This window comes from Mycteria americana, chromosome 2 (assembly GCF_035582795.1).
Source record: "Mycteria americana isolate JAX WOST 10 ecotype Jacksonville Zoo and Gardens chromosome 2, USCA_MyAme_1.0, whole genome shotgun sequence".
Taxonomy (NCBI): Eukaryota; Metazoa; Chordata; class Aves; order Ciconiiformes; family Ciconiidae; genus Mycteria; species Mycteria americana.
The window spans coordinates 140,163,004-140,183,834 of NC_134366.1; the positions used below are offsets into that span (position 1 = coordinate 140,163,004).

Consider the following 20,831-nt stretch of genomic DNA (forward strand, 5'->3'; position numbering starts at 1 on the left):
TGAGAAAAGCACAAAGAAATGTATTTAGATAACTTTGCTCTTTAAGAAACTTCCTCCACTTGCTTTAGAGAAAGAAGGTAATGGAAATTAACAGCTACAAAATATACTCAACACAAATAATGCAGAAATGCTAATTATTTCAATAAATTTAGAGGGGTTTCAGAGGTTAGCAGCTATGAGAGATTGTTAAGCCATTTTATTCTAAAATATGCAGAAGCTTTTACCAACTGACATTTTGTTAGACAGTAAAATGCCTAATAAAAATGTAATGAATTCACTATCCAGTTCCTGAGAGTGTCCAGCACGTTACTGCAATATGCTCATTAAGTAGAACAATGTTTCATTCCCTAGACTAAAAACAAAAACTCAGAATGTTACTTGGAATAAGTGGTGGAAGTGGCACGCAGAGGACTTTTCATTACTTACATTTTTCAGCTTGATAGCAAAAATAAAACAGTATATATATACTTACTGTGTAATTGAATTTTGTACACTCTTTTCATTTAGAGTCATTCCTGGAGGTGGATCATTTTGCAATGCCAATAGTTCTTTTTGTAATCGTTTCTATAAAGAAATTGTATAGAATATTTGAAATATTAAATAAAATTCAACAATAAACATGCACACTAAAGTACATTGCATCAATTATTGAAAGGTAGAAGAAGTTTTATTTGAAAATTTAAATACAAAGTGAAACTGAAAAGAGAGAAACAGGGAAGACTCCTCTCCTAGAAATTAAACTGAAAAGTCTCAGGCCAAAAAAAGTCACAGGCCTTAAACCTACTTTCTTGCAAAAATGCAACAGCGCTTACATTTGCAACACTGCTAAGTGAAGAATTGCTAAGTTACAAAGAAAAAATCCAGGATTTTTTCATGTTACAAAGATGTCAATCAGAGCTCTACACCTAGCAGTGAACATTTCATATTCCCTTGATAGCATCAGATTTACAATTAATTCTCCAAGATTTTAATAGCACAACTCTTCCTCATCTATGTAATTTAAGACACTTCTGTCTGGCATCTATGCAAGCCTTTGCCTTGTTCTAAGTCATCCCAGAGGACAGAACACAAAACTAAAACAAGACTATGTGACTTGCAGAACACAAACTATTTTATAACTTTATAGTAACTGCATCTTAGAACCTACAGAGTTGTAATATTTAGAAGTGTTACACCAGTTGCTCACGTAATTCTTACCTATTTTGACAGGGATAAATCGATAACTGCAGCCAGCCGCTTCTATAACAACTACCAGAACTGTTTCTTACAATCTACAGAGCAAGGGAAATGCAACCTCTCTGAAGTGCTATCATTGGCACTGGTTTCAGAGTGTATTTTCTCCATGTAAACAGTTATGCAATACGTTTTGTCATTTCCAAGCCATCCAGATAACAGAAAGTTTAAGGCTTTCTTATTTCTTACGCTCCTTTTTCCTGCCAACAATTTTAATTTTTACCACCTACCAGTCAACTTCCATCATCCTACTAGTCAAAATGACCTTACATAAGATTTAAGCCTGACCTAGCACTCAAGAGGAATAAATATATATGGTTGGGGGCTTAGTATCTAATTTTGATTCAAGATGCAATTTTTTTAAATGTAGTTTTATTACACATTTGTAGCTGTTTCTTACTAATGTTCCAAACAACTTTTCTGATGCTTAGTAGAACTTAAAAAAAATCCACAGGGGAAAATAAAAAAAATGTTAATTTGTCAACACAGAAGTGACTCAGTATGCCATTAATACCTTTGAAATAGGACTACAATAAATTGAGACACACAACTCCTATCATACATTCACAATTCACCTTTTGAAATAACTTTCTGTCTCTATCAAGCAGCCCAGAAAACTTTCTTTGGGCTTCTATTTTGAAAGTTCCTACCTTGAACCCAAATACACACTTTAAAAGTCTTTTATTTGCAAGCAATTAAACAAATATGTTTTGAAGTGAAATGTTATGTCATAAAAGAATTTTAAAGGCTGTTGTAACTCGTGTACAGATATAAACAAACTGAAAAAACAATGCTAACATTTTAATGAGAAAGCTATATATACTGCTAGATTGGATTCCTAGTATTCAACACTTCTTTCTGCACAGTTTAAGAAAATTTCAGATTATAAACACCAACAGTGTTTAACACCACTATTATGAATTAAACTGCAAAAGAAGAAAGGTCCAAAACCATTTTACAAACCCTTAATTTGAGTGGCAGAGATGTTTTGAAGTCAATTCTCTTTCTGACACTTTCCCAGACCATCATCAAATAAACCTCAATGGTAGTCAACCTGTGTACACCTTGTCATATAGGTCATCACATAGAGAAATATTTTAAAAGTTCAGAGATGAGAACCTTATATGATAAGGGAAAATTTAAACTCTTTCCCTTAAAGGGGAGATTTGGAAACATTAGGTAAAAAATAGTAAAGAACAAATGTATACAGGAACAGCAAATAATTCAGTAGATCCATTTACTTATACATGTAGACCAACTATACAACTCTGTCTTTATTAAAAGGAGCCTAAAATCCATTTTAAAATTAAATTAAGAACAGGCACATTAAGGTATCAGTATCTGATCAAACACAGTAATTTGAAAAGAGGAAATTTTGTTTGTTCTGTATCCTACCAGAAATTCCAAATTATCAACACTTAAAATATCCTTTCATTTGAAGTTTGGACCTTTGGCTCTTTCTCCAGTAACCACCTTTTCAGTCTAATACAGTCTCAGTCACTCTTTTATCCATCTCACCAGTGCAAAAATATTCTGACTGCTTCACAGCTTTTCAGTTCTCACATATAAAATTTATGGTTCTTTCTAAAAAACCAGTAACCCAAGGGGAAAAAAAAAATTAAAATGTGTACTTGATCAGCAGAGTACGACCAAAGTGCTCTGTTCCTCTGATCTTACACATTTGCTGACACTGTCATGGGGGCCTGTCCATTAAATGCAAATAATAGACACAGACAACACATTGCTTCTCATCAGTTGCAATACAAAATACATTAAGATCTAAAAAGGCATCCCAGAGAAATAACAGGAGATACTATTTACACTTTGGGTCAAAAGTATCACAGTAAACAAAATCATATTTTTAAAGACAAAAAAAGAAATTATCACTTCCAAATTAGCCAGTTCAAACAAATATTAATACAAGTTCAGTCTGACCTTTATTTGCAGCTCTCAGTAAGAATCTCAATTAAAAAAAAAAAAAAAACCTCCATGTCATTCCCACATAAAGCTGAAAAGAGCACATTCAGTAGAAAATGGGTATGTTATCTGACTATTAAGCCAAAGAAGCTCAATAACTTAAGTCCCCCAGAAAAGCAAGCCTATAACATTGCTAGTGTTGTAACGAAATTAAAACAAGCTTTAGCAAAGAAATTTATCACTTTGAAATAAGGTAATCCACAAAGAAAACCTGACTATGATTACCTATTATACATAGAAAACTCCAGTGCAATTCTGATTAACAGTAAGTTCCTAGGCACAGCTCCACACTGGAAAGGTAGGGAAGGGATGCAGAGGTCAAGAAACCCAGAGCTCTTCTGGACTTGTTCTTCATTCAGAGGAATGTCCCAAACAGAACCAAGTATAGCAAAAGGAGTTATTCCCTTCAGCCTTACTGTAACCACTCTAATCCTATGCCTATCTGAAGTATCAGCCGTGTTCTCCATTATACTATGCCCTGACAGATTTAACGTATCTCAACATTGCTCCCCTTCAGGGTAAGGCAGGGCGGGGGGAAGGAAAAAAGAAAAAAAAAAAATCCAAACCCACCTATCCACCACCCCAAATGAAGAGGATCTCACCCCAGAATTGCAGGCAATCAGGACAGAAGACCAACAACTGCTATTAGAGATGGCACAGAATCCTTTTCATTTTTATTCTCTCCAGCTATACTGACTATCTTGGATTACTTCCCTTGAAATTAAAGGACAAAAATACCATTTTATAATAAATTCTACATTTCTCCAGTCCCCATAATGACAGGAACTCTGAAAGAGTTAGATAGCTCAAGGGGAAAAAAATTATTTTAAAGATTTCATAAGTGTTACTCTAGACGCTACAGTCTAAAGATAGAAGCAAGGCAAAGTCCTTACACAAAGAGAATTACTTTTATTGAACCAACTGATACACATTTAAGATGTGATACTTTTGGGAATACAAGCCCTTATTTGGGTTTTTTCCCCAAGTGGAATAATAAAATATACTATCTATTTTACAACTCTCTACTATTCCATTAACCATGCCATACAAGTTAATCATACCTTATCTGACGAACATAGCTAGGTATCTTTCACAGGCTTTCACCAGACATTTTCAAAATTTGGTTTGTTCTATCAAGCATCAACTCAATTATTTCTGTACAAACTAACAAACAACTGCCTATAGGCCTCTTCCAGAAGACATTCAAGAATACTCTATAGCAACTGTAACAAAATTGTAGAGGGCATCATGGCCTACTAACCAGAATTCATTCAAATACTGAAAAGTTGTTTTATGAGAGGGGCTAACTAATATTTAGAAAACTGTCATTTAATCAACCTCTCTGGTCAATGCATTCCAGTGTTTGACTACCCTCATGGTATAAATTGTTTCTTTTATATCTTATTGGAATATCTCCTGTTCCAATTTGTGCCTGTTGCCCCTTGTCTTCCTACTGTGGCTCTGTTTTCTCTATCACCTTCCCATTAGGCTGTTGTAGGCATCAGCAAGATCTTCCCTTTGCCTTCTCTTCTCACGGCTGAAGAAATCCAGTCAGCCTCTCCTTGCATGTGATGTAGTTCAGCCCCTAACCATCTTGGTGGCCATCTGTTTGACTCACTCCAGTATATCAATGTCATTCTTGTACTGGGCCTCCCTAAAGACAGTACTCCAGATGTGGTCTCAAGTGCCAGAGGAAGGGGAAGAATCACTTCCCTCAAGCTGCTGGCTACATGCTTGCACACACAGCCCAATATGCAGCTAAGGGTATTCTGACAATTTGGAAGATACTCTCCAAAGATATGATGAAGGACTATTTTTTTTCTTCCTCCCTCCCTTACAACAACTTAAAATAATTTGTCTTATGTTGTGTCTCATTAATACACAAAGCTGGACTATCAGGAGCCAGATCTACTTTAAAATAAATAAACAAAATAAATCTCTTAAATGAAGCCCTTGAAGGCCAGATTCATACAGTTTAATTAGGAAATTGAGCTCCTGGTTACCATAGTAATTCAGAAAACTTCTGAAGTTTAAATGCAACAACTTGAAGTTCATTCCTCTTCAGTGTTTAACAATATTTGTACTAGCTGACCAAAGAGGTTACAAGGAACATTAATTTTCAGAATAACACTAAGTCTAAAGACTACTCCAATATCATGCACAAATCCAGAAACACGCACTCTCAGCTTCAAGATAATTCAATTATGTACTTTTAAAAAAACATGACTCTGATATATCAAACCCACACGTTATGTACAAGACGCACACTGTGCAACCGTAAATTTCTGAAATTAAGCATTTGAAAAGGAATAGCTTCAGAGGGAGAAAAGTCTTCCTTGTATCTGACAGCCATGAATAAAGAAAACTGTCATTCTGGCACAAAATTCTTGAGAATAAGCAGCGACGTACATAGCAGGACAAAGTATAATGGATTAACACTTTTCAGACATTTTTAACTATCTCATTTGTACAATCTTATAAACTTAGGACTTGAAGGTAGCTCAGCAAGGTGGAGAGGTGACTTCCCTAACATAAGGATGCATCAAAGATTCTTAAGATATCCTTGTGGTTAAAAGCCTTTAACGTTTTCCACATCACCCTATCTCTTCCTTTTATAATTGGAAGAATTTTCTTCACAGTAAGAGATCTAGGTGAGTTGAATAAATTATGTCAAATTACTTCGCTTACTCTTCATGGATACAGAAGGGAATTCTTTTACCTATTTCAACTTACTGCTCTCCAAATAAAACACATAATTCTTTCAACTTCCCCCTCTCCAAGTCTCATTTTCTAAGCATTTAATTTCTGCTGGTCTGCAGCTGGCTCCTTAAATTTGTATTTATATACATATGTATTTATCACAGAATCACAGAATCATATAGGTTGGAAAAGACCTTTAAGATCATCGAGTCCAACCGTAAACCTAACACTACCAAGACCACCACTATACCATGTCCCTAAGCACCTCATCCAAACGTCTTTTAAATACTTCCAGGGATGGCGACTCAACCATCCCAACCATCCTCAACCAATTTTATATATATATATTTATAGATACAAATAAAAGAAGGTTTCATCATGACCCTTATGTGAATATATCCCAGAGATTTGTTTTTAGTTTGTAGCAACATAATACTTTTGACTTACATTCAGTCTGCACACTCATAATCCAGAGTCTTTTCCACTCCAGCAGTTATCAGCCTGCTACTCATTCATATTTGTAAACTAGACTCCCTTTTCCCCCTCTCCTCTCCCTATTAAATACTTTGTAGCTTTCTCTAATGAATTGCATGGTTTTGATTTTAAACCTTGTCCACTTGTTGTCACATACATATTTTCTAAGAACACTTATATCCCAATCATCCAAGCCGCTTTCAGAAAGCAGGAAAGCCAATGCAGACTGCCCTCAAAATACCCTTTGGTAGGTCCATTCAGCTTGACAGAACCAAACGCCCTCTCTCAATCAGACACCCAGTTATTACAAGAGTGATTTTACTACAACCAAACTACAACTGTGATACCTTGAGAAGTGGTAATAAGTTAATAAGAAAAAAAAATTCCACTGATTTATACCACATTTTTCTTGTGTGCTCATTCAAATGTCACACTAACGCAAGTCAAAAACATTTGTACGGTCAGAATACAGCTACTGGTCCTCTTTCACAATAGTTACTGCATAGTAAGAGGTGGAAATCATGTTAGTTCAATGTGATTCTTCTTCTGAAATGCATTTTGGCTACTTTTTATCTAGGTACTCACAAGTTAATTGTCAATTATATCCTATAGGTATCGGAGATTATTTGGTCCAGTGACTTCCAGAAGCCACCCTTTCACACAATAGTAGAAGAATAAAAACAGTATTTATCATCTGGAAACTCAGTCAAAATAATTGTCAAAGAACTCAGATTCAGTTGCTTAAACCCTTAAAACAACAACAAAAAAACCTCCACCAAACCAACCCACACTGTTGAATCCTAGTGACTGATATAATATCCAATGCCTAAAAGGTATTGAATCTGTCCTTTTTGTTTGGTGTGGCTTACTGCCTCGTTGTTAATTTAGTATCTGTGTCATCTATCCTTTGCTTTCCTTTTCTATTCACTTTCTAACACTTTGTTCATCTTTCTAGTGATTTAGAAAAACCTTTCTTAATGCTTTTCAAATCTGCTAATTTAAAACTATGCACCATGGGTAGATTTCACTCTCATATGCTTGTACCTTTTTTTCCTATTAAGCTTTAGCAATAAATACTTATTTCCACTTTTCTGTTTTGTACAAAGCCTTTTCAATCTTTAAGTCACTAAATAGCTCTTCATGTAGCCATATTGACTTTTCCTATATTTCTTCCACATTGACATAGCTTTCCGTTGTAAATTAGTATTTTCTTCTAGAAACTTGTAGCCCTTCAACACTCTTAATTATCAGGAGTCCTTTATTTACAGATCTCCAGCTATATCAAGACATGCATATCTAAAGTCAATACCATTATTACTTTTGCTTTTTTTCTTACCATGAATCAAGAATACCTTTTTTTTCATCACATACTCAAGCTGCTTTCAGCCTCTCAACCAGCTCCTTTACGTCAAAATACAAGCTAGTGCAACTACTCACTCCCACAATAACCTCCAAACAGATGTTTTCTATACATTGATATGCTCTTGGGAGCTGTGCTTGCTGTATTGCTCTTTTCATATCACAAGACCATCTTTCTAATGTTCCTGATAATCCATCATAAGATTTCATACAGAAGCTCCCTTCCTGCTTGTCCACTGTCTATTTAAAGAGACTGCGAAAGAAAACATGGACTGCAATCATGGAGTTATTTACATAAAGGGGGAATAAATGAAGGATGCACAGGCAATCTTAATTTGATCTTTTCCTTATTTTTGAGAGAGGATTTTATGCTTAAACATTCTTTTAATACAACTTCCAAGTAAACCAAAACTGAAAAGTATCAAATTGGTAAAAACATTCACTATCTAGAGGAAAACAGAACAGAAGAGTTAGGAAGATCAGAAACCCAAGACTGGATAACACCACAGTCCTTCAACTAAAGGAATAACCAGCTGCAAAAGGCAAAGAGTAGTGACATAACCAGTAGTTTATACAAGTTATTTTCAAAAAGATGGAAGTCTTTGAAACCAAGATTACTTAATTCACCTACCTCTACAGGAAAGGATGATTCAAGGATGAACACAGCTTAACACTGATCGAAACATCAGTTCCAAAAGAAAGTTTATTCAAGTAGTTGAGACGTGACTGACATAGCAATGGCTTGTATTCTATTGCTAATTCTGTCAAATAGGATTTGTGCAACCCCTTCAGTTATCCTCCACAGATTTTCTAAAGTGTGAAGCTCATAAAAGAACACAAAATTAACTGGGTGTCAGTGGAGTACAATTCCTGCTGGCTCCCAGACAGCTCACAACCACCTGTATCGCTTCAGTCCTGATAGATGGCACTCGCTGTCTGTCATGGTTCAAGTTAAATACATCTCCAAAGCTGATAGCTTCTAGCACCTTTGCTAAGCAAAAATACACACTCTTCTTTTCTCCAAACTGGTACACATCTTACTCGGCCACCTCTGGAACTGGTGTGGTGGCATTTGAGATGTTACAGCCGAATTCTCACTTGTCTTGATTCCTGGTGAATCATATAAAGAAGCAGAAGGCAGGGCAGAAGCACATAAAAAGATGCAATATGTGAAAGGGAGAGAGGGTAGCAATTTAGGACAGGAGGAGATTTGGAGGTTGGCAACATGAGTATTTCAGAATGCATCTCCGAGAATCAGATAGTTTGGTTACTGTGCACCATTGAGCTAGATGTGATAAACATTTATCACATAAATGTTTATTAACAGATACAAAATTATTTCAGTGGTCTCTGTGTCCCTGTCAGCTACCTCAAAAAGCAATAACCTATATTCCCAAAGCATATACGACAATATCACCATCACATTCCCCAAAACCAAAGACCTTTTTTCTGATTCTACCACAAACAAGGATCACACCCATGGACAGACAGGTAGACAGACTTCAACCACAATCCCCCACAAAGCAACAGTGTAGTCAAAGATATTTTCCTCCCCCGCCAGGAAAACTCATCTAGCTCTTATAGTATGTGAAAATTACCCTTCTCAATACCTTTAAAAATGAGTATCACAACATTGGGCGCCTATTTCCAGTTCTAAGCCCATTGTCAGAACTCTTACAACAGCTTTGCCCCTCCCTTGGAAAACTGGAGCCTAGAGAGTTAAAGTTTAACAAAGCTATATGCAAATAAAAACATGTGTACAGTGAAAAAGTAAGGCACCCTTAGTTATAGGGGTCACTACCAAGTACGAATTATGTACCTATAGCTTAGAGCAACTTAGACAGCCAATGAATTCTGTTTCAGTTTACGTATTATACCTCATAATTGGAGCAGGCAAAGCATACACACAGTTACATTGGCTCTGTTGATTAGCAGTAAAATATTAACACCATAATCCAATCAAGTTCGATTGTGTGCCCACACTCCTGGCTTATTATCTATCTCCTCAGAGCTGAAAATACAAACTTTCTAAAGGTAAATGATACAAAGAAAATAAAATTTAAGAAAGAACAATGCATATACTGAACTGCCTTATCTTTGCAATTCTTGAATATTCCACTTTTTGGTGTTTCAAGAAATGCTACATGAGATGTGCAATGTCTTAAATGGGTAATATCTTAAATGGGTAAACCAAATGATGAGCTTAGTCAAATATTTTACCTATGAACAACCCTTAATATAGGCTTGAAAGTCTATTTTAGAGACTTTCCTTTTTTTTAGGGAAAGAAAGGAAGTGAGAGAAAAGCTGAGCTGATTAAACCAAAAGGATATTCAGTGCAAGACAGGATATATTAAGGGCAGTGGTAAAAGTTTGGTAGAAGACAGCTGGGGGAAGAGCAATTTTTCTCTACCAGTAGAGCAGAAACCTACCAGTAGAGCAGAAAGTGAAAAATGGACAAACAGCATCCTTTCATTTCTGCTGGAGGAAATGTTCCATCACCACACCTTCTATTACCAGTAACACAAGCTATGATAGGCAATTAAGCTGGAATGTGACAGCCTTTTCACCTGGAGTGGTAGAGGCTCTCCTAGCCATGCTCAGTTAGGTAGTATCATGAGGATATGAAGAAACTGAAAGATGGAACAGCAACTTCACAGACTAGGAAGCATGGGTGTCCAAAACATCTGCACATGGATTTTGTTAGAAACCTTCTATTTCCATGCACTCGAATTCCCTTTTCTTTATTGTGATGATGTAAGAAAGGAGTAGCCTTCCAAGGCTAAGCCTTCCTAGACACTGTAAACTCAACTCTTAATCTGTCTTGGAGATCAAAGAGGAAGAAAAATTAACTAATAAATAGTTAACAGTTAAAAATTAATCCCACAGGAACTCCACTCTTCTATTTTATGCTGGTAAAGCTGCTGCACCCTAGGGAGACCTAACAATATTTCTTCAATAACTACTAATGATTCTCTTCCACACCCGAAGATTGAAACACCCAGCAAACTCTGTTAGCACAAAAGTACTCTCAATCCTGTGATGAAGCCCTGGCAAAGAATTTACATTTCACTTAGGAGCTACAGGCTGTCACCTCCTTCCCCATTCAAGCTACAAAACATTTAACAAAAAACATCCTTTCTGTTTTGAAGAAGTTTTTGCATGCAGGAGACAGATTTTTTTCAAGCACTCCCTCACTGAAGGGAGGCAAACAGTAACCTTGTACCAGAACAGGAGGGGGAGTTAACAGGCTGCAACAACAGTGTTGTTACAACACCAGCATGTTGTTTCATAATCAAAGCTGTTACTAGTCTGCTAGTACAACTTACTAGCCTGAGAGAGTAAGACCAGTAACAACTCTGTTTTCAGTATTCTGATTCTTCCATTCACAGATTTCTTAGTGAAAAGTATCTCAAATCCATAATATGAAGTTCTAAACACTGGGTAGATAGTCCTGGTTTTCAAACAAAACTCCTCTACAGAAAAAACATTTTAACAGTGTAAGTATTGCTGGAACTGATTGCATGTTACTCTTATTAGAAACCTAACTTTAAATGCCAAAAAGCTCTCAAACAGAAGAGAAAAAAGGTAAAGATTAAAAATGGTGACACTTAAAAAATTTCCTGCTACAGTCCCTCTTGCTACTTAAGACATGTAAAGAAAAGATGAAAGAGACAGTTCCTACAAATAAAAAAATCCTTTGTTTCCTAATCTATCAGGTCATTCAAGAAAGCCTCTGCAGAGTGTATCTGGTTTCAGCTGGGATAGAGTTAATTCTCTTCCTAGTAGCTGGTATAGTGCTGTGTTTTGGATTTTAGTATGAGAATAATAGTGATAACACACTGATGTTTTAGTTGTTGCTAGGTAATGTTTACACTAGTCAAGGACTTTTCAGCTTCCCATGCTCTGCCAGGGGCACAAGAAGCTGGGAGGGGGCACAGCCAGGATAGTTGACCCAAACTGGCCAAAGAGCTATTCCATACCATATGATGTCATGCTCAGTATATAAACTGGGGGAGTTGGCTGGGGGGTAGGGATCACTGCTTAGAGACTGGCTGGGCATCGGTCGGCAGGTGGTGAGCGGTTGTATCACTTTTTTTCCTGGGTTTTGTTCCTCTCTCACTCTTGTTGTTTTCCTTCTCATTACAATTTTATTATTATTATTATTGTTCCAATTATTAAACCGTTCTTATCTCAACCCACGAATTTTCCTACTTTTGCTCTTCCAATTCTCTCCCCCATCCCACCAGGGGGGAGGGTGAGCGAGCGGCTGTGTGGTACTTAATTGCTGACTAGGGCTAAACCCCATCATTATTCAAGTGAAATCATTTGGCCCAGACTCCCAAACTTACAAGCCATCCAGATACTTGATTATCACAATCCTGGGTGAATTTTTCCTAATCAAAGTTCTTACAGTAAGATTTAATCAAGGCCCAGAGGGCAAAAGAAAGATAATTGACTGGATGTGCCCAATTAAAGCTTCAGCAGGACACATAACAAAACAGCTTCACAAAATACTCTGTCCATAAAAAATAATACCAGGATTTGAATTTGAAGAATTGTTTTTCAGTTTTATCTATTTTTGGCTGACTATCAGGTTTTCAATCTGTACTGAGAAGGCAGAAGCAGATTAGTCTCCTCCTCCTCATTTCTAATAAAACATGTTAACATCTGGCAACCCAGTTCTAATGTTATTTTCCCAGACCAATCCATACTTCAAGTCCCGAATGTCAAGTATTTTGTACATTTCTCTCTTTTTAAAGGAACCAAAAGGCAATGCATTAATCTTTTAATGAGCTACTTACGAATCTGTTTCCACCACTAATCTTCTGTTCTTCTGAGCATTTAAAAATTTCATTAGGTTACGGATTGGAGGGGTGGGAGGAAGGATTGTTGATTTCTCAGATAACAGAATATTATCTTCACATGCTCCAAGATATTCTAAAATATTTGACTGGAAGGTCAAAGCAACAGAATCCTCTCCTAAAGGAAATAATATGCTTGACAAACTCACTAAAAGAAGATCAACCTGAAATCAGAACTACAGTATAATTAAAGATAAACCAGTAACTACACACACAAAACACTCTGTACTCCACAGTCTGAAAAGCTTTTTGCCAGATAATCAATTTTTTTACAATGAACCTGTCATTTTAAAGCAAATTAAGTGAAATCCGCTAATGAAGAATAAAATGAAACTGACAGCTAGTCATCTGCTTTATAAATGGAGTCTTCAAATGTACCAACGCCCAGCACAAGCCTCACACAGTACTAAAACGTCACACATACTAAAAAGTCACACACACATAATTTTCTCTTTTAAACACAAGAGTCCAGCATTATTTGAACTGCTTCAGTTAAAGAAATGAATTTAAGATAATAGCAAGGGCTGGCACAATGAGGTCAACCATATGTCTACCAGGGAATTTCTTATCTTTATAAAAACTATTACAAAGGTTGATAACTGATATAAAATGCTGTATTCTGACAAAAAGCCTTTCAGAAAGAAAAGGGTCAAAAATGTTGGAAGCTACAAACTGTAACAAGATTTAAATACTCATCAAATCCATATCCCTAAATATGATGGGGAGAGAATTTCTAACTTAGGAAATCTCAATCCATTCAGTTTCCTTGTTCCTTCTCATTATTGACCACCAATTTCTAATCAAGAAGAAATAAATAAATCTATGTGAACAAGTAGCATCAAATTCTATGAAGCATTTTATTCCAGCAGACTTTTAGAGACAATATTTGCTGTACTTTAGTAAACTATTATCAACATTTATTGGCCTATATACAGCATTTTTTTTCTTAAGGCTGATCAAGCAGTATTTTTAACTAAGTTGAATAAAAAAAGATTACAAACAACTTTGTATTTGTAATCACCAAAGGAGAAACAGTTATTTTTTTAATACTGTGTATGAAAGGATGAATAGTTAGTATTCTCAATCAGATGATCAATTATCAAAAATAACATGTCTCACAATTCCTGCTCTACCACCATTAACTTTGTTCTTTTCTAACACATTAATACTGCTCCCAGGGAGGCAGATGGGGTTCCCTCCCTTCTTCCCCTGCCACCCGAGATCGATACCTGGTTTTCATTCCAGCGATTAAGGTCACCTCAGAGGAAAAACAAACAAAACCAAAGAAAAAAAAACTGCAAAGGCTGGCACAGATTCCAGAATACCTTTTGAAAGCCCTCAGCTATCAAAAGTAGGCATAAGACAGGTTACCTGACCTTCATTCTATCACAAAATATTGCTTACTGGCTCTTCTTATTTTAAAATATTTAACCTATTTACTTTATTTTCATTTGTTTTTAATAAATTAAGTTATAACAGCTTTAAATGAATGGGTAATATTGTCTCTTCCTCCCTTCAAAAGACAAAAACGCAACCCACAGTTCACAGTTCTGTCACAGTCCTTCGCTACTTCAAAACCATGCAAGATGCACAACATTTTTTGCTCCAAGTACTGAGTAGAAGACCTTCATCGTCCTCTTCCCCTCTGCCCCAGTGGGAACTTTAGCCTGCAAACCGCTTGAAAGCTCATCTCTTGGTTGTAAACCAAAGCTACATAAGAGACAATCATTATACCGAACACATTTGTATTTGTTGAACGCAGCCATAACTATGGGTAAATTCAAAGAAAGTTGTGCCTTCTCTCCTTCATATTAATAGGGGTAATTTAATCACATAATCTCTGGGAGTATTCACCAGTACAGACTATACCTGTATAATATATAGTGAAGATCCTTTAGTCTGAAAGGCTTACCTTGGTAGAATTTGAGCAAACAATTAAAGAAAGTGCATGATCACCGAGTTTTGCACATTGTTTGAGCTAAGCTGCTTTAGTTTATTAATTACAAACTCACAGAGCTTTCCAAGGGAACAGCTTAACAAGACAACATTCCCTGGCTTTTGCAAATCTATTGTTTTCTCTTTTCCCCTTCTCAGAGCTTGAATAGCTAGGCGTAAAAGCAATTTTCCTGATTTAAATCATACACGTATTCATGAGATATCAACGTTCAATGTGACAGGTTGAAAGCATTCATGATTTTCTATATTTTAGCTATATAGTTGGTTTATTTGGAAGAAAGATCTGCCGATAACACTCAGAGACACTGGTTCCAGTAAACTTGGCTACTACTGCTTTCTTTTTCGGAAGTGAGTTCTTCCATTCAAGCTCAAAAATTGTGCAGTTGCTGCACAGCAAAGTGTTTCCCAAAACTCTATTTATGCAAGCAGATACAAAAACAAGCAAGCGAGATTTCTTACAGCCTAAAGCAGAAACTTTGGTTTTATTTATCTTTACTGACTTAAAGACTATAAATTTTAAACTTCACCTGAAATTCAACTCACTTTAAAAGTTTATTAAAAAAAGCCCCAAGATTAAACGAACTTATCTTGGTACAATAACTACAAATTTTGCATTTATCTTATTTTACTGTAGCGTGGCTATATGCCAAAACTAATATACCACATACCAGTACAGACTGATAACTGAAGGTTACATAAAGGACTAATGACCTCTTAGTGGACAGGAGAAACACTTTTTACTCTCCACTCATTCTGGTCTCAATTATGGTACTTGCATTTTTCAGTTTAAAAAATGATTGAAATTTTTATCTTCAGCAGTATTTCACCAATGGCACCACTAAATATTTCAAGTTGTTACTACCAATAATTTCATTGTGTTTATGTCCCAGAATTGGTTATATAATTACAGTAAATACTCATTTTGTTTTGTTTTGTTTTTTTAATATTTTATTTCAAATAACACAAATAGCATCCCGTACTGTGACATTTAGCAGTACAGAACACATGTGCATCATCGCTGAAGTTCCAGTCAACTGAAAGCTTTCCTCACTTAAGGATAGGTTTGTTGGGGTTTTTTTGGAAGATATATTAAAATTAGTTTGAACTTTTCCCTGGACAAAGCTGTCAAATAAGAGAGAGAAAATTATTTCCAAATTATTAAATAAAAATGCTACCAATATTGAAGAAAGAATAAGCAATTGTTCTGGGAACAGCTGGAAACACAGAACTTCCACTGAGACTAGAAGAACAGGTAAAGAATAGAACCAAGGAACTTTAACCAAAAGTAGGCATATCCAGAGCATAATATTTTCTTATAACGTAATTACAATGCAATTTTTCTTGATATTTCAGTGGCTTGTATACCATTTTCCCCATCCCCTACCCCACTGGCTGAAAACACTGGGGTGAAACTTGTGAGAAGCTTTTGCATTGCTACTGGCTTGTGTTTTGTGATATCAAGCTAACATGAATTCTGCATTGTCATCTAGCACAATTATTTTATTAAATGCCTGTTTAGACATACATTTTGGAAAAAAAAATATTGCTATAACAAGACTTTTCAAGCAGCACTTTTTATTTTGATGTGTGCGTGTATTTTGATGGAGACTCACCAACAGGCAGTTTTCAAGGGCAAAAAAAAAAAAATCCTGATAACACAAATGCATGGTGAAGGCTAACATTCTACACTTACTAAAGCTGTGTCATTAATTACATTAGCTCTGTATTTAATCAGATTTAAATATCTACATGTACAAATCTCATGTGTCTAACTTTAAAGGGAAGACCAGAGGTTCTTTTGGTGGTAAAACACAAATCTAAAATTGTTCCCATAGATGTGTTTGTGACAGGTAAATACGTCCAGTCATAATTCAGGGTTTGAAGTAACCTGGTATTAAAAATGAAAGGAGGGGAAAGGTAAAATGGTAGTAATTAAAATGTCAGCATTATGGATAAAGCCAATCTTTCGAGTTTAAGATGCATATAGTTGATATCTGCAGGTTGAGGGAAAGGTCTTAATTATCTAACACTTTGTACAGCAATTATATATTTTCTGTACATTTTCAACTGAACTTCCTTGGTTCTATTTTTTTACCTGCTTTTCTATTCTTTATGTAAGTCCTGTGTTTCCAGCTGTTCTGAGAACAACTGTTCATTGCTTATTCTTTCTTTGGTATTTACCACATTTGTATGTTATCTGTAGCTTTAAGACTTCAGCTTACTAAAGATGCTATATTGAATTTTCTATAGCAAATCCATTCTATTCACTTGTTCTACTACTACTTAGACCTTTTCAGAATATTTCTGGGTTTTTTTCAGGAAAATTTGCACAAGCTTGGGCTTTTTCTGGGAAAAATCTTGAAAAAAATGCTTTTCCTTCAAGGTTTGTATGGGGGGTTTTGTTTGTTTTTTACGAAAAAAATTATCATTTGCTTAAAGTTATGCAAACTAGGCTTAAACCAATCTAGTGGTGTCAAATTAGCCACCACTTTGGACAACACAGTAGTTAAAAAACAAAATACAGGATCTTGTCAACATCAGCTTCTATTTTTCTAGAAGAAAAGCATTTCAGAAAACGACTGTTAAAGAATGTCCACACAGACAAAGATCACAGTAACTTTAAATTACACACATAAAGACTCAAACTCCCAAGTTTTACAAGTTACTATGCATCAACTGAAGGGCAGTAGCTCTTCCGGTTGATGTTCATTGCCATTGGCAAAAAGAGGTGATTTGTTACAGTTTCAAAACTTTCCTTGTAGACTAACTTAGAACAGGCTGATCAGATAACTCTACCTTTAAGTTAATCAGGGAAATTTCAGTGTATCTGTAAAAATAAGATGTAATTAACCCAGAGCATCATAGATTGCTGTATAAAATTACAGTACTTTAAGAAGCAATGAAAACTTATTTAATGTACCAGTATATCATTCTTATCAGAAATACAAATAATACTGCCATAATGGTACGGCGATAGACTGCTAGTATAGTTAGACATTGCAATGAGTTGCACAAACATTTCAGTTAAACATTGGCTACTTAAAAACACTGTACATAATCAGAAAAAGGATGTCTCCTTTTTATGTTAGGCAACTTACATATTAAATGTTAGCACTAATAATAATAAATTAAATGATCCTGAACCGAAAACCACTTAAAATTATATACACCAGCTTCCTTTGTAAAATGTTTTTCACGTTGAAGATTTAAATGTTAATTAATAGAATTCAGAGCCTTGAAATCTTGCTCACCTGGGAAGGTGTCTACTATTGAGAAGCTTACTAATTTTACAGTTCACTTACTAATTTTTCATTTATGCTTCCTGTTTATTTAAAAATTCTCAGACAATTCCTTTTCCAATTTGCTTAAACTACATTACTAAATCAGCAATTCACTAAACTCAGGAAAAGGTCATCAGAACATTATACAACTAGCAACATATAGACAAAAAAACTCCATAAATTTCCTTGAATCTCTCATTTAAAAAAAAAAGTGTAATCTTATAGCTGGTATTTCTAAAATGAAAGCAATTACAACATTAGACTTACCATAGCCGTATTTTCAGGAAGTGAGTACTACCTCCACACATAACTTATCTTACTTTTAGGCAACATTTGTCACTCATGTATCCTAAACATCATCATTTAATTTGTAATCATTATTTCCCCTTTACAGAGGGAGCAACGGGAATGAGGGTGAGGCAAGCTGTAGAAGGTCATTTACTAGGCCAGAAACAGCAACACAGCACAGGTTTACAAAGTCCCACAGAATGCCTCCTTTAAGTTTCACAACTGTCATTTCCCTGTAGTTTTCACACAGTTTTATAAAAGATACTACTTAATAAATTATTGCCTCTATTTTGAAGTTATGCTTGTGGAAGTCTGAACATTAAAAGAAGAGCATTACAAGAACACATTTGCCAGATAAGAGCTGATAAAATGAAGGCAGATCAGACTATCTGTCTGAACTACTGCTAAATGAAGAACATTCTGTACAGTACGTTCAAGTTCCTGATCCCATTTCATTTCAATAACTCAGAAAGACACACTTTCTGGTTTTTTAATGCTTCTAAACTTCAAGAGCAGAATTTTTACCCGATTAAGTTCAATGCTTTGACATTTTAGCTCATTTTAGCTATGCTAAATCCAGGCTATCAGGACAATTGAACTAATTTCATTCAGTTTGTACACTCTTTCTCAGCTGTTCCATTACTAGTGACAAAAATATAAGTTATGCTGGACAAAATGAAAACAATAAAGAGAAAGAAGCAGTTTGAGAAAGAAAACAGAAGTGCTAGATCATCCAGATCTGAAAACAAAATGGAAAACTGTAAAAATTCAAGGAAAAGCAGAGCAGTTACAGGTGAAATAAGGAAAGACAGGGGCCACTGCCACAAAACCCAGCGATCTTTTTCTCCTGCCCCAGTCACAATAAATCACCACCCACCCGGAGCAGCACACAGTGAAAGTGATCCATTCCTCCAGAGCAATTTCTGCAGCTACTATTTAAGAACTCCTCAGAAGAAGGTATGAATAAATAATTCAGCTGGAAATACCTGTCAAGCAGCAAGATGTTTCATGCTACTGTACCTACAGCAACCCCATCCAAGTAAAACCAGGCATTATCTGTCCACAGGACTGACACCACACTACAATCTCATTTTACGGAGAGAAAGAGGACCCACGGGCAAAACGGGCACACGGCTTGGAACAAAACTTATCTGTCCCAGCCCCCCTGTGCCCAAGAACTACAGTGCCGTAACCCCAGAAACGCCCGGGAAGACGGGAGCTGTTGTTCGCATCCTTCGACACCGTCCTCACGGTGTCACCGGGGGGGGGGTCTCCCTGACAGCCCCCCCCTACGCTGCGGCCACAGCGCCGGGGCAGGGGGACAAGCCCGCCATCTCCCACGGCGGCCAGCGAAGCCGTGCCCCCCGCAAACCCTGTCGAGGGGGAGAGAGATCCCTTCGCCCTCCTCTCGCCTCCCCGAGGAGAGGGGACATCGCTGCCAAACCTCTCCCCGAGGCAACTCCTCGCCCCCCCCCCCCCCCCCCCCCCCCCGGCGCCCGGTGCCTCCCGACGCCCTCCCGCCTCCTCCCCCGCTCGCCATCCTGCCCCGCCCGCCCTCACTTGCGGCTCTCTCCTCCCCCCCCCACCCCCCCCGCCGCAGCCGGGCCCGGCCTCTCCCCTCACAGCCTGCCCCCGCGGGTCTCAGCTCCATCCCGACGCCGGGCCGGCAGTATCCTGCCTCCCCCTGCCCTCCCTGGCCCCGCCGAGCGGCCGCCGGTCCCCCTACGCCCGCGGCCGTTCCAGAGCCGCCGCGCAACCGGCCCCCTCAGCCGCTGCCCCAGCGGTTGCTCCGCCCGCACCGCTCTCCGGAGCGCACCACCACGCACACGCCCGGGCGAACGGCTCCTCCCGGCTCCGGGCCCCCGCTGCCGCTCGGCCCCCGCACCCCGGCTCCGCCGCAGGCTCCTCACCTGCATGGACGCCATGATGGATCCTCCCCCTCCCGTCTGCGCCGCCGGCCCGGGCCTACAGAGACGCAGCGCCGCGCGTCCGTCCCCTCCCCGCCCTCCCCGGTCACGTGCCCGCGCCGCCGGCGAGGCGGCCGCGCATGCGCGGGGAGAGGGTGGCGCGGGCGGACGCCGGGGGAGCGGGCGTCGTCCTTAGGGTCCCGCCGCCGTCGCTACCGCCCTTGAAGGCCGCTGGGGAGGCGCCTCGCCGGCTCGCTGTGCCCATCGGGGGCTACCCCGGTGCTGCCCTGCCCCTGCTCGCCCGGCGGCGGCGGCGGGGGGGGAGACCGCGCCGGGCTGCCTTGCGGCCGAGGAGGGAGCCCCGTCGTCTCCCGCGGTGGGAGCGGGGCTCAGGGCCGGCCATCACCGCCGCCGGGGGGCCGACGCCCCGCCTGGCCTCTCTGTTTGTGAAAGTTTTTAGATCTGCACGTCTGGAGTCTTTAAGGGATTTAGTTAATGCCGGCTGTGCCCTTTTACGGGTTTCTGCGACCTCCTCTCACGGCTGGTGTGTCCTGGCGGGAAGGCCGGATTAGGGATCCGCAGCAGGCCCGGCCCTGCTCTGCTCCTTGGGCTCGGGGCCGCGGGGCCGCCGGCTGGTTTGCTGTGGGAGAAGGCTTGCCTGCGGCTTGGGGTGATGAACGGTTCTCCTGGCAAGGGGAGACGTTTCTCTGTGCTTCCCGTGCTACTCTGCCACAAGTCTTGGGATAATCTGATTTTTCTGCAATGATGGTCTGGTGGTGTACGTGTTCAAATT

The 20,831-nt window shown here is 38.4% G+C and overlaps 1 protein-coding gene across 2 annotated transcripts in view; it reads right to left on the bottom strand.

Annotated features, from left to right (window-relative positions):
* UBE2W (ubiquitin conjugating enzyme E2 W) overlaps window positions 1-20,121 on the bottom strand; it is a 34,831-nt gene extending 14,710 nt beyond the window's left edge. For both annotated transcript variants that reach the window (XR_012774496.1, XM_075494821.1), the window contains exons 1-2: window positions 20,042-20,121; window positions 473-564 (exon numbers count right to left, since the gene is read on the bottom strand). Coding sequence is in view for 1 of the 2 variants with exons in the window: in XM_075494821.1 (XP_075350936.1) it covers window positions 473-564; window positions 20,042-20,056 (107 nt within the window). In the remaining variant the exon portion in view is untranslated. The remainder of the gene's footprint in view (window positions 1-472; window positions 565-20,041) is intronic.
* Window positions 20,122-20,831: the final 710 nt, after the last annotated feature.